The 12,970-nt window shown below is 45.1% G+C and overlaps 1 protein-coding gene across 8 annotated transcripts in view; it reads right to left on the bottom strand.

The window, feature by feature from the left end:
• Positions 1-1,040: 1,040 nt before the first annotated feature.
• The window catches only part of LOC121555302 (somatomedin-B and thrombospondin type-1 domain-containing protein-like), a 38,505-nt gene continuing 26,575 nt past the window's right edge, over positions 1,041-12,970 (bottom strand). For 7 of the 8 annotated variants that reach the window (XM_041869124.2, XM_041869120.2, XM_045213152.1 and 4 more), the window contains 5 exons: positions 6,919-6,994; positions 6,672-6,790; positions 3,495-3,573; positions 2,492-2,668; positions 1,041-1,701 (listed from right to left, as the gene is read on the bottom strand). In XM_041869124.2, coding sequence (XP_041725058.1) covers positions 1,584-1,701; positions 2,492-2,668; positions 3,495-3,573; positions 6,672-6,790; positions 6,919-6,994 — 569 coding nt within the window. In that variant the 3' untranslated portion in view covers positions 1,041-1,583. Of the gene's footprint in view, positions 1,702-1,796; positions 1,888-2,491; positions 2,669-3,494; positions 3,574-6,671; positions 6,791-6,918; positions 6,995-12,970 lie in introns of those variants that run through there. The other variant, XM_041869121.1, reaches the window with a different exon arrangement.

Here is a 12,970-nt window from a genome sequence, read left to right on the forward strand (position 1 = left end):
TGCACACAGGTGGACTTTATTTAACTAATTATGTGACTTCTGAAGGTAATTGGTTGCACCAGATCTTATTTAGGGGCTTCATAGCAAAGGGGCTGAATACATATGCACGCACCACTTTTCCGTTATTAATTTTTTTAAACAACTTATTTTTTTTCATTTCACTTCACCAATTTAGACTATTTTGTGTATGTCCATTACATGAAATCCAAATAAAAATCATTTTCAATTACAGGTTGTAATGCAACTAAATAGGAAAAACGCCAAGGGGGATGAATACTTTTGCAAGGCACTGTAAGTCTTTCCTTGCAGCACTCGACCAGTTTGCAAACGTCCTGGCCTATTTATTTATCATAGTAGCAGCAGGCTACAGGAGGCAGCAGCAATCTAAACGATCAGACCGAAACGCGATCAGAAGTGATAGGGTGAAATATGAAGTGAAGTGAACAGAGACGGCTTCGCTCTATCCAATCAGAGCAGCAGGATCAACATACAGCCCGCCCTTCTCTTTACAGACAGGCAAACTAGCCAGTTGAGTTATATAGAGCGCGGGGCACGATCCTGAGAAGGAGGACAATGCGTTGTTGCCTTGGCCACCTCCGTGTAGCTGCTTTCTTGGTGTTCACAATTCTTCATCATCATTATACTATTGTTTCAATTCAATCCCCCTCTTCACACTCCTCATTATGTTTGCCTGCTCTGCACCATGTGCTCCTCTGCATGTATATGACTCCGTTTGGGCTGCTCAATGACGAGACATGAGAGAGCTGTTACTTGACGTTAGCCAGCTACTTTTCGCATCGACTGGCTACTTGTCTAAAGTGCTGCGAAAGTTGTCGAAATTTCAGTTGTTTGGAAAAAATCTGGGAGAAAATGTATTGGTCACTAAAACAGCTGTATCGTTCGCATGGTGCCAGATATTTTTGTTACGATTCCAGATTTGAATAGCAGAGAAGCAGAGGTGGTGTCGTACACTCTTAAGTTTTTGTCTAACTTGTTGGCAAAGTGGTGTAAATAGCTGATTTGTGTCAAAAGTTGCATTTACAATTAATGGAATGTTGGAAATGGATGTCACAAAAGGGCCTTCAGAATGTTGAGGAAATCCCATGAAAGTGGATGAATGACAAAAAAGGACAAAAATCTTAATAGTTAAAAACAAAATATACATATATATATATATATCAACAAGCAACTCAATCCAGACCGGTCTACACGTTTTAAAGTTTGAATGACGTTTCTAGCTTAAACGGAGTGAGAGGAGTAGTGTTCCAAATAATAATAACAATAATAAGTCAGAAATGCACTACGTGACTAAAATATGTGGACACCTGCTCGTCGAAAATCTCATTCCAAAATCATGGGCATTAATATGAAGTTGGTCCCCCACTTTGCTGCTATAACAGCCTCCACTCTCCACCAGATGTTGGAACATTGCTGAGGGGACTTGCTTCCATTCCCCGTCTATGAGCACACATCATTTTCGTGACGTTGTCGGCCAACCTATCTGTGGACCCCTGGTCAAAAGTAGTTCACTATATAATGAATAGGGTGCCAGTTGGGATTGGGGCTTGGGGCTTGGTGTGTGTTTATATGAAGAGGAAGCTGTGGACGTGGGGACAGGAGCAGTACGCAGTTCTCTGGACCTTCTTCCATGTTCCTCGACAGCGAGAGTTCCCCACAGCCTGCCAATGGAGTAGCTCCTCACTGCAACACACACAGGACATAGCTTACTATGGTTCACAGCCTGCCAATGGAGTAGCTCCTCACTGCAACACACACAGGACATAGGTTACTATGGTTCAAAGCCTGCCAATGGAGTAGCTCCTCACTGCAACACACACAGGACATAGGTTACTATGGTTCAAAGCCTGCCAATGGAGTAGCTCCTCACTGCAACACACACAGGACATAGGTTAGTATGGCTCACAATACACACTTGTTTCACATTTTCAAAACGTTTCTCGATACTCGGTCAGCACTTCCCACAAAGCTAATAGCAATGTATTGGTGGAGGCAGACAGTGATACAGGAAGATACCTGGAGATACCTCTGTTCTGAAAGGTCGTTCTAACCGGAGAGGTGAAGGGTCACGGCTACTGTGGCACGAAGAGAACACTGTGATGACCACACAACTACTGTGCGTCTGTGTGTGAAACCTTGTTTCACAAAAAAACAGAAATGTATCCTATACTCACTAGTCATCATCCACGCAACTGTTTCGCTAGGTTTGTACTCCAGTCAAACGTTACCGCAAACTAAAATATACTGTAGCATCATATAGTCATACACATTGAACTTGCATTTCTCATTCGACAATAATGTGTCTTTTATAATAACAAATCAACTTGCATCCTTTCCAGGGGCTTGTACATCAAAGCTGCCTCACACTACAGAATCTGCACTACATGGGCCATTCTGGCTTGAACATGGCTTACTTTACTTTCTGTATCATAACAAATGTCTATTTTTTTTATTATCCCTCCGTGACCCGTACCTGTTAGATTCTTGTCCGTCTCCCTGGCAGCTGCCGCTATGGTTACGCATGGCGGGGGCTTGGCAGGCCACACACACGATGTAGCCCTCCCGTAGATACTGCATCCAGCGGGTGTGTGGTCGGTTCTCCACCGTACAGTGAGGAGTCAGAGACTCCATCTTGTACTCCATACAGAACCTGACAGAGGTGACGGAGGAGGGGGACAGGAAGAGGGTTTGAAATATCATATGTGCCATTCCACACTATAGCTTTGTCCCAAATGGCACCCTTTTCCGTATATACTGCACTACATTTGAGCAGGGTTCATAGGTAACAGGTTGCCATGTGAGACGCAGACAAGGGGGTGCTGGCTGGGCCTTCACATAATAAGTCAAGGCCGCCCCAGTAAGTGTTGACATGCCGGTAGGTCTGCAGTAAATGGATATCAACTTTGATCCAGTGCACTATATTTTGGGAGCCCCCAAGGATCAATTTTCCTAGGTTGGTTCATCACTAGGTTTGTGTACCCAAATTGCACCCTATTCCCTATGTAGTGCCCTACTTGTGACCACGCCCTATGGGTCCTGGTCAAAAGTAGTGCACTATATAGGGTAGAAGATGCCATTTGGGACGCATCCCTGGGTGTGTCTGTGGTTTCTGTCTGTTCAGAGCAACTTTGTAGCCATTGTAGTCCAGATCCTTTGTACATGTGATGTTATTCATGTTTCAACGCTGTTAAATACTAGTGTTATATTTCAAATGGTTCCGTTTAGGATCTTAAAGCTGCCGCCCAAGTGTGTGTATATGTATGTGTGTCAGCCTCATATCCAGGTGAGCAAACACTGTTGTCCCTGTGATGATGGGTATGAGGGCAAAAGCTTATGTTTCCACTCAGAAAGACCGTTGAAACCTTTTGAACTAAAGAGTAGACAGGTGGAATGAATCAAAAGAGCATTATAAGACTTGCTATAAGTGTTCATAGCACTGTTATAAGGAGCTTATAAGTATTGATATTGCAGCATACCCAGGGTCCAGAGGTGTGCCGTAGATGTCATGCTTCCCTCTTCCTTTACCAAACTCCATGGTGGTGATGAAACCTGGACCTGGAGAGAGACCATCACAGTCCCCATGTCATAACCACAACCAGACCATCACTGTCCCCATGTCATAACCACAACCAGACCATCACTGTCCCCATGTCATAACCACAACCAGACCATCACTGTCCCCATGTCATAACCACAACCAGACCATCACTGTCCCCATGTCATAACCAGAACTTGACCATCACAGTCCCCATGTCATAACCACAACCAGACCATCACTGTCCCCATGTCATAACCACAACCAGACCATCACTGTCCCCATGTCATAACCAGAACTAGACCGTCACAGTCCCCATGTCATAACCACAACCAGACCGTCACAGTCCCCATGTTAAAACCACAACCAGACCATCACTGTCCCCATGTCATAACCACAACCAGACCATCACAGTCCCCATGTCATAACCACAACCAGACCACAGTCCCCATGTCATAACCACAACCAGACCGTCACAGTCCCCATGTTAAAACCACAACCAGACCATCACTGTCCCCATGTCATAACCACAACCAGACCATCACAGTCCCCATGTCATAACCACAACCAGACCACAGTCCCCATGTCATAACCACAACCAGACCATCACTGTCCCCATGTCATAACCAGAACTTGACCATCACAGTCCCCATGTCATAACCACAACCAGACCATCACTGTCCCCATGTCATAACCACAACCAGACCATCACTGTCCCCATGTCATAACCAGAACTAGACTGTCACAGTCCCCATGTCATAACCACAACCAGACCGTCACAGTCCCCATGTCATAACCACAACCAGACCACAGTCCCCATGTCATAACCACAACCAGACCATCACAGTCCCCATGTCATAACCACAACCAGACCACAGTCCCCATGTCATAACCACAACCAGACCATCACAGTCCCCATGTCATAACCACAACCAGACCACAGTCCCCATGTCATAACCACAACCAGACCATCACAGTCCCCATGTCATAACCACAACCAGACCATCACTGTCCCCATGTCATAACCACAACCAGACCATCACAGTCCCCATGTCATAACCACAACCAGACCATCACAGTCCCCATGTCATAACCACAACCAGACCATCACAGTCCCCATGTCATAACCACAACCAGACCGTCACTGTCCCCATGTCTTAACCATAACCAGACCATCACTGTCCCCATGTCATAACCACAGCCAGACCCTCACAGTCCCCATGTTAAAACCACTACGAGAGGTCAACAGGAGTGTGTATAGATATACAGTGCATTCAGAAAGTATTCAGACCCCTTGACTTTTTCCACATTTTTTTTACATTACAGCCTTATTCTAAAATGGATTAAATTATTTATTTTTATCATCAATCTACACACAATACCCCATAATGACAAATCGAAAACAGGTTTTTAGAAATGTTTGCAAATTATTCAGACCCTTTGCTATGAGACTCGAAATTGAGCTCAGGTGCATCCTGTTTCCATTGACCATCCTTGAGATGTTACTACAACTTCATTGGACATGATTTGGAAAGGCACACAAAACCAAGCCATGAGGTCGAAGGAATTGTCCGTAGCGCTCCGAGACAGGATTGTGTCGAGGCACAGATCTGGGGAAGGGTACCAAACAATTTCTGCAGCATTGAAGGTCCCCAAGAACACAGTGGCCTCCATCATTCTTAAATGGAAGAAGTTTGGAACCACCAAGACTCTTCCTGGAGCTGGCCGCCCGGCCGGGGGAGAAGGGCCTTGGTCAGGGAGGTGACCAAGAACCCGATGGTCACTCTGACAGAGCTCCAGAGTTCCTCTGTGGAGATGCGAGAACCTTCCGGAAGGTAGCCTAGCGAGTAGGAGCATTAGGCCAGTAACTGAAAGGTGGAAAGGCTGGATCGAATCCCCGAGCTGACAAGGTCAAACATCTGTCGTTCTGCCCCTGAGCAAGGCAGTTAACCCACTGTTCCCCGGGGCGTCGATCACGTGGATGTAGATTAAGGCAGCCCCCCTCACCTCTCTGATTCAGAGGGGTTGGGTTAAATGCGGAAGACACATTTCATTTGAATGCATTCAGTTGTACAACTGACTAGATATCCCCCTCTCCCCTTCCACCAATCAGGCCTTTATGCTAGAGTGGCCAGATGTAAGCCACGCCTCAGTAAAAGGCACATGACAGCCCACTTGGAGTTTGCCAAAAGGCACCTAAAGACTCTCAGACCATGAGAAACAAGATTCTCTGGTCTGATGAAACCAAGATTGAACTCTTTGGCCTGAATGCCAAGCGTCAAGTCTGGAGGAAACCTGGCACCATCCCTACGGTGAAGCATGGTGGTGGCAGCATCATGCTGTGGGGGTGTTTTTCAGCGGCAGGGACTGGGAGACTAGTCAGGATCGAGGGAAAGATGAACGGAGCAAAGTACATCGAGATCCTTAATGAAAACCTGCTCCAGAGCGCTCAGGACCTCAGACTGGGGGGAAGGTTCACCATCCAACAGGACAAAGCTTGAGAGGATCTGCAGAGAAGAATGGGAGAAACTCCCCAAATACAGGTGTGCCAAGCTTGTAGCGTCATACCCGGGAAGACTCGATGCTGTAATCACTGCCAAAGGTGCTTCAACAAAGTACTAAGTAAAGGGTCTGAATACTTATGTAAATGTAATATTTCATTTTTTTTATTTTTAATAAATTTGCAAACATTTGTAAAAACCTGTTTTTGCTTTGTCATTATGAGGTATTGTGTGTAGATTAATGAGGGGGGAAAAAACGATCTATTTTACAATAAGGCTGTAACGTAACAAAATGTGGAAGAAGTGAAGGGATCTGAATACTTTCCGAATGCACTGTATTTAGAGATATGATAGGAGTGTGTGGTTGGTGTTAGGGACTCAGTGACCACTGTTGTAGGCCCTGGTGTGTGTGTGTGTGTATGTACCTGCGTGCATGTGTTCTTATGTGTGTGTGTGTGTGTGTGTGTGTGTGTGTGTGTGTGTGTGTGTGTGTGTGTTACCTTACCTGTATTCTGAGCGCAGAACTCTCCCTGGTGTGTGTGTGTGTGTGTTTGGTGTGTGTGTTTGGTGTGTGTGTGTGTGTGTGTGTGTGTGTGTGTGTGTGTGTGTTACCTTACCTGTATTCTGAGTGCAGAACTCTCCCTGGTGTGAGCGGTACTCCATGCAGCCAGCCTGCTCCCCCAGACTGGGACATGGCTCTCCACTGTTCCTGGCCTCCTGCTCAATATAGCGCCGCCTTGAATGATTGATTGATTGATTGATGGATGGATTTTGGGTAAAAAAACAACAACAATTTGTATACTTTAAAACATTTTTTTTTTAAATAGGACAAAACAAGACTAACACATAAAACACAGGTATCACCTGATCCTCACGGACCGCTGGCAGGGCTGGCCACAACCACTCCAGGAACTCCACTCAGTCACCACACACGACTGGCCTGGACGAGAGACAACACAGATACACTGCGTCAGTCCCAAATGGCACCCCTATTCCCTATGTAATGCACTACTTTTGACCAGGGCCCATATAGGGCTCAGGTCAAAGTAGGGAGTGCCATTTGGGAAGGAACAAACTGCGTTGTGAGTTGTCGCTCATGCAGTGTTCTGTTCTTCACTCCTGGTTCTGCGGAATGGCTGGGTGTGCGGCAGTGGTGTCACGACTTCCTCCTCATCTCATCATTTCCATGTGTCTTGTCTTGTCAATTACACACACCTGGTTCATATCCCCCTCATTAGTACGTGTTTAAGTGTTCCCTCTGCCCCCCCTTGTCCTTGTGGGTGATTGTTCATTGTGAGGAGTAGCAGCTTGGTTGAGCTCAGTATGTTGTATTGCCGGGGTATTTTCCCTGTGAGCATGTTTGTTCCAGTGCGCCTGTTTTGCGCACTGGACTGGTTACGCTGGATTAACTCTGCATACTGTGATTTACCCTCCTGTGCCTGACTCCTTCAAATCACGCATCACAAGTGGAGGCTCCTCCTCAGAGGAAGGGGAGGACCATCTTCCTCAGTGAATTTCATAAACATAACAATTGTAAAACATTAAAAAAGTTATCCTTTTTAGATAAAACTATACTAAATATAATCACGTCACCAAATAATTGATTAAAACACGCTATAGTAGCCTCAACAGCATTCTGTAGGGTAGCACCATGGTGTAGCCGGAGGACAGCTAGCTTCCGTCCTCCTCTGGGCACATTGACTTCAATACAAAACCTAGGAGGCTCATGGTTCTCACCCCCTTCCATAGACTTACACGGTAATTATGACAACTTACGGAGGACGTCCTCCAACCTATGGTATCAGAACTCTTGCAGCATCAACTGACACGTTGTCCACCCAATCAATGGATCAGAGAATACATCTAGTGCTGAAAGAATAAGCTACAGCTAGCTAGCACTGCGGTGCATAAAATGTGGTGAGTAGTGGTGAAAGAGAGTTGTTGAACAGTTTTGAACAAGTTAATTTCTTCCAAAATGAAGGAGAAGCAAGAGAGAGAGAGAGATTTCCTCATTTTTTTTCACTTTCAGTTTCACTTACTTAGTTAGCAAATGGAGCTAGCTAGTTTAGCCTACTGAAACACCCTGCTGAAACAGAGGGATGCTATGTTAGCTAGCTGGCTATGACTATCCAACACAACACTGGAACTCTTCCAAGTCAAGGTAAGCTTTACTAATTTATTGCCACCGGGGCCTGCCGGTGTTTATGTTTACACTGTAATGTTACTGCATGATTGTAGCGGGTTTACTAACGCTTTAGTTCTATTAGCTATGCTGACTATGACGTTACTTTAGCTAATATGGTGACAATTATGTAGGCTGTGTGTAGCGGTTTGTCTTGGAAAGGTTTTTTCGCCTGGTCACATATAGCTGATGTGTTGTGCATTGAAGTCCACAAGCGATGGGAAAAGGTGAGAGGAGGAGAGCGCATAGATGTAAGAAGGAATATGACGTGGCTGCTATGAAAGTGAACTGTGTTTACGCGTGATCAGGGGTGTATTCATTCCATCGATTCTGTTGAAAAACCTTTCTTAAACGGAAGCAAACGGAACAAAACGGGAATAAACATACCTGAATTTGTCCAATAGAAACTCTCGTTTGTTGGACTAATGATAGGGAAAATTTGAGTTTCTTTCACGACTTCCGCCGAGGCTGCCTCCCCTCCTTGTTTGGGCAGGTTTCGGCGTTCGGCGTCACCGGCTTACTAGCTACTGCCGATCCATTTATCATCACTCCATTTGTCTTGTCTTCAATCACACACACCTGGTCCTTATTCCCTCATTAGTCATTGTGTAAGTGTTTCCTCTGCTTCCTTGTCTGTGTGGGTGATTGTTTATTGTGGAGGTTAGTGAAGCTCGGTGGAGCTCGTGTATTTTGTATCGACCGGGAGTATTTCCCGTGTGCCTTGTATTTTCCAGTGTGCCTGTTTTGAGCCCTGGAGTGTGTTTGACGCATTTCTGCGTAAACCTGTATTTTGCGGATTAAAGCCTGTTATTCTGTGATTTACCCTCCTGCGCCTGACTCCTTCAACACCACCTCATCACAGTATCATGTAGTAGCCTAAACCTATCGCTGTTACATTGAACTGGGTGAATGGAATATGAATGAGAGTCATCCAATATGCTGTAATAGAAATAAGGCCATGCTCATGACAAAAAATGTGTCCTCCCTCATCTTAAATGGCACTGACCGCCACTGGTGTGCAGGCTTGTGTTCCAGCCCAGCACTAACACACCTACCTGGTTCAACTCATCAACAAATCACCTAGGCTTTGATTCGCTGAATCAGGTTTGTTAGTGGTAGGTTGGAACAAAACCCTGCTACCCTGTGGTTGAAAACCCCTGAGGTGAAAACATAGGCGTTGTTTGTTTGACGCTAGGGGTCTGCAACTTACTAAACTATCCCTGTTTGGCGACCGGGGGTCTGCAGCTTACTAAACTATCCCTGTTTGACGACCAGGGGTCTGCAGCTTACTAAACTATCCCAGTTTGACGACCAGGGGTCTGCAGCTTACTAAACTATCCCTGTTTGATGACCAGGGGTCTGCAGCTTACTAAACTATCCCAGTTTGACGACCAGGGGTCTGCAGCTTACTAAACTATCCCTGTTTGATGACCGGGGGTCTGCATCTTACTAAACTATCCCTGTTTGACGACCAGGGGTCTGCAGCTTACTAAACTATCCCAGTTTGGCGACCGGGGGTCTGCAGCTTACTAAACTATCCCTGTTTGATGACCGGGGGTCTGCAGCTTACTAAACTATCCAAGTTTGATGACCAGGGGTCTGCAGCTTACTAAACTATCCCAGTTTGACGACCGGGGGTCTGCAGCTTACTAAACTATCCCTGTTTGACGACCAGGGGTCTGCAGCTTACTAAACTATCCCAGTTTGACGACCGGGGGTCTGCAGCTTACTAAACTATCCCAGTTTGACGACCAGGGGTCTGCAGCTTACTAAACTATCCCTGTTTGACGACCAGGGGTCTGCAGCTTACTAAACTATCCCAGTTTGACGACCAGGGGTCTGCAGCTTACTAAACTATCCCAGTTTGACGACCAGGGGTCTGCAGCTTACTAAACTATCCCAGTTTGACGACCGGGGGTCTGCAGCTTACTAAACTATCCCAGTTTGACGACCGGGGGTCTGCAGCTTACTAAACTATCCCTGTTTGACGACCAGGGGTCTGCAGCTTACTAAACTATCCCAGTTTGGCGACCGGGGGTCTGCAGCTTACTAAACTATCCCAGTTTGACGACCAGGGGTCTGCAGCTTACTAAACGATCCCTGTTTGACGACCGGGGGTCTGCAGCTTACTAAACTATCCCAGTTTGACGACCAGGGTTCTGCAGCTTACTAAACTATCCCAGTAAGACTGAAGAATGTAAGGCAGGGGTGTGTAAAGTCAGCTCAGCCAGCTGCTCAATATTCTGGAGATGACACTCAATCAATGAGAGAATGATTTGGGGATGCATCCCAAATGACACCCTATTCCCTATATAGTGCACTACTTTAGACCAGAGAATGGCACCCTATTCCCTATATAGTGCACTACTTTAGACCAGAGAATGGCACCCTATTCCCTATATAGTGCACTACTTTAGACCAGAGAATGGCACCCTATTCCCTATAGTGCACTACTTTAGACCAGAGAATGGCACCCTATTCCCTATATAGTGCACTACTTTAGACCAGAGAATGGTACCCTATTCCCTATATAGTGCACTACTTTAGACCAGAGAATGGCACCCTATTCCCTATATAGTGCACTACTTTAGACCAGAGAATGGCACCCTATTCCCTATATAGTGCACTACTTTAGACCAAGACTTGCCAGAGAATGGTACCTATTCCCTATATAGTGCACTACTTTAGACCAGAGAATGGTACCCTATTCCTATATAGTGCACTACTTTAGACCAGAGAATGGTACCCTATTCCCTATATAGTGCACTACTTTAGACCAGAGAATGGTACCCTATTCCCTATATAGTGCATTACTTTAGACCAGAGTGCCACTTGGGACGTACCTTGGATTTGAAGTATTAGTGTTCTGTACAGCGTTGAGTGGTCTAAATGTAACTAAGGCTGAATCCAGTCATTGACCCATTTAATCCATTCTCTTTTCAATGCTGTCCTCACGCTCTCTGAGTGCTGGCTCTTTGATGTTGGCTGTGTGTGTGTGTGTGTGTGTGTGTGTGTGTGTGTGTGTGTGTGTGTGTGTGTGTGTGTGTGTGTGTGTGTGTGTGTGTGTGTGTGTGTGTCAGGTATTAGGTACACTCGGCTTGTCTGACTCGACTCCTACAGGACTTGCTGCTTTTAAATGCATAATGACTGTGTCCCAAATGGCACCCTATTTAGTGCACTACTTTTGACCAGGGCCCATAGGGATATGGTCAAAAGTAGTGCACTATATAGGGAATATGGTGCCATTTTGGGATGTAACCACTATCTGGCCAGCTGTGAGCAAGTACAGTAGATTAACTCTTTCTTTATCTAGGTTAGAGGACAGAGGTAAAGAGTAAACAGTTAGTGGAATTAGAGAAAAACGTCTGTATCGTCCAAACGGTTTGATCTACTCGTCTGAAGGTAACTGGTACCGGTTTAAAAAATGAATGGAAGTATGGAGGTAGTTTTGTGCCAACACAAAAAAAGGGCTTAAATATGTTTTAAAAAATAAAATATGTATATACTGTATATATATATATATATATATAGACTACCAGTCAAAAGTTTGGACACACCTACTCATTCAATATTTTTTAAGTTTTTTTAAACTATTTTTTACATTGTAGAATAATAGTGAAGACATCAAAACTATGAAATAACACATATGGAATCATATATTTTATATTTGAGATTCTTTAAATCACCACCCTTTGCCTTGATGACAGCTTTGCACACTTGGCATTCTCTCAACCAGCTTCATGAGGTAGTCACATGGAATGCATTTCAATTAACAGGTGTGCCTTCTTAAAAGTTCATTAGTGGACTTTTTTCCTTCTTAATGCGTTTGAGCCAATCAGTTGTGTTCTGACAAGGTAGGGGGGTATACAGAAGATAGCCCTATTTGGTAAAAGACCAGCTCACAGTTACAAGTCCATATTATCGCAAGAACAGCTCAAATAAGCAAAAAGAAACAACAGTCCATCATTACTTTAAGACATGAAGGTCAGTCAATACAGAACATTTCAAGAACTTTGAAAGTTTCTTCAAGTGCAGTTGCAAAAACCATCAAGCGCTATGATGAACCTGGCTCTCATGAGGACCGCCACAGGAATGGAAGACCCTGAGTTACCTCTGCTGTAGAGGGTAAGTTCATTAGAGTTACCAGCCTCAGAAATTGCAGCCCAAATAAATGCTTCACAGAGTTCAAGTAACAGACACATTTCAACATCAACTGTTCAGAGGAGACTGTATACACCAATAAGAAGAAGTGACTTGCTTGGGCCAAGAAACACGAGCAATGGACATTAGACCGGTGGAAATGTGTTCTTTGGTCTGGATTTTTGGTTCCAACCACCGTGGCTTTGTGAGACGCGGTGTGGGTGAACAGATGATCTCCGAATGTGTATTTCCCCACCGTAAAGCATGGAGGAGGAGGTGTTACGGTGTGGGGGTGCTTTGCTGGTGACACCGTCTGTGATTTATTTAGAATTCAAGGCACACTTAACCAGCATGGCTACCCCAGCATTCTGCAGCGATACTCCATCCTGTCTGGTTTGGGCTTAGTGGGACTATCATTTGTTTTTCAACTGGTTAATGACCCAGCACACCTCCAGGCTGTGTAAGGGCTATTTTACCAAGAAGGAGAGTGATGGAGTGCTGCATCAGATGACCTGGCCTCCACAATCCCCCGACCTCAACCCAATTGAGATGGTTTGGGATGAGTCTGACTTTTGACTGGTAGTGTACATATAC

Source organism: Coregonus clupeaformis, unplaced genomic scaffold, assembly GCF_020615455.1.
Source record: "Coregonus clupeaformis isolate EN_2021a unplaced genomic scaffold, ASM2061545v1 scaf0081, whole genome shotgun sequence".
In the NCBI taxonomy this organism is placed as follows: Eukaryota; Metazoa; Chordata; class Actinopteri; order Salmoniformes; family Salmonidae; genus Coregonus; species Coregonus clupeaformis.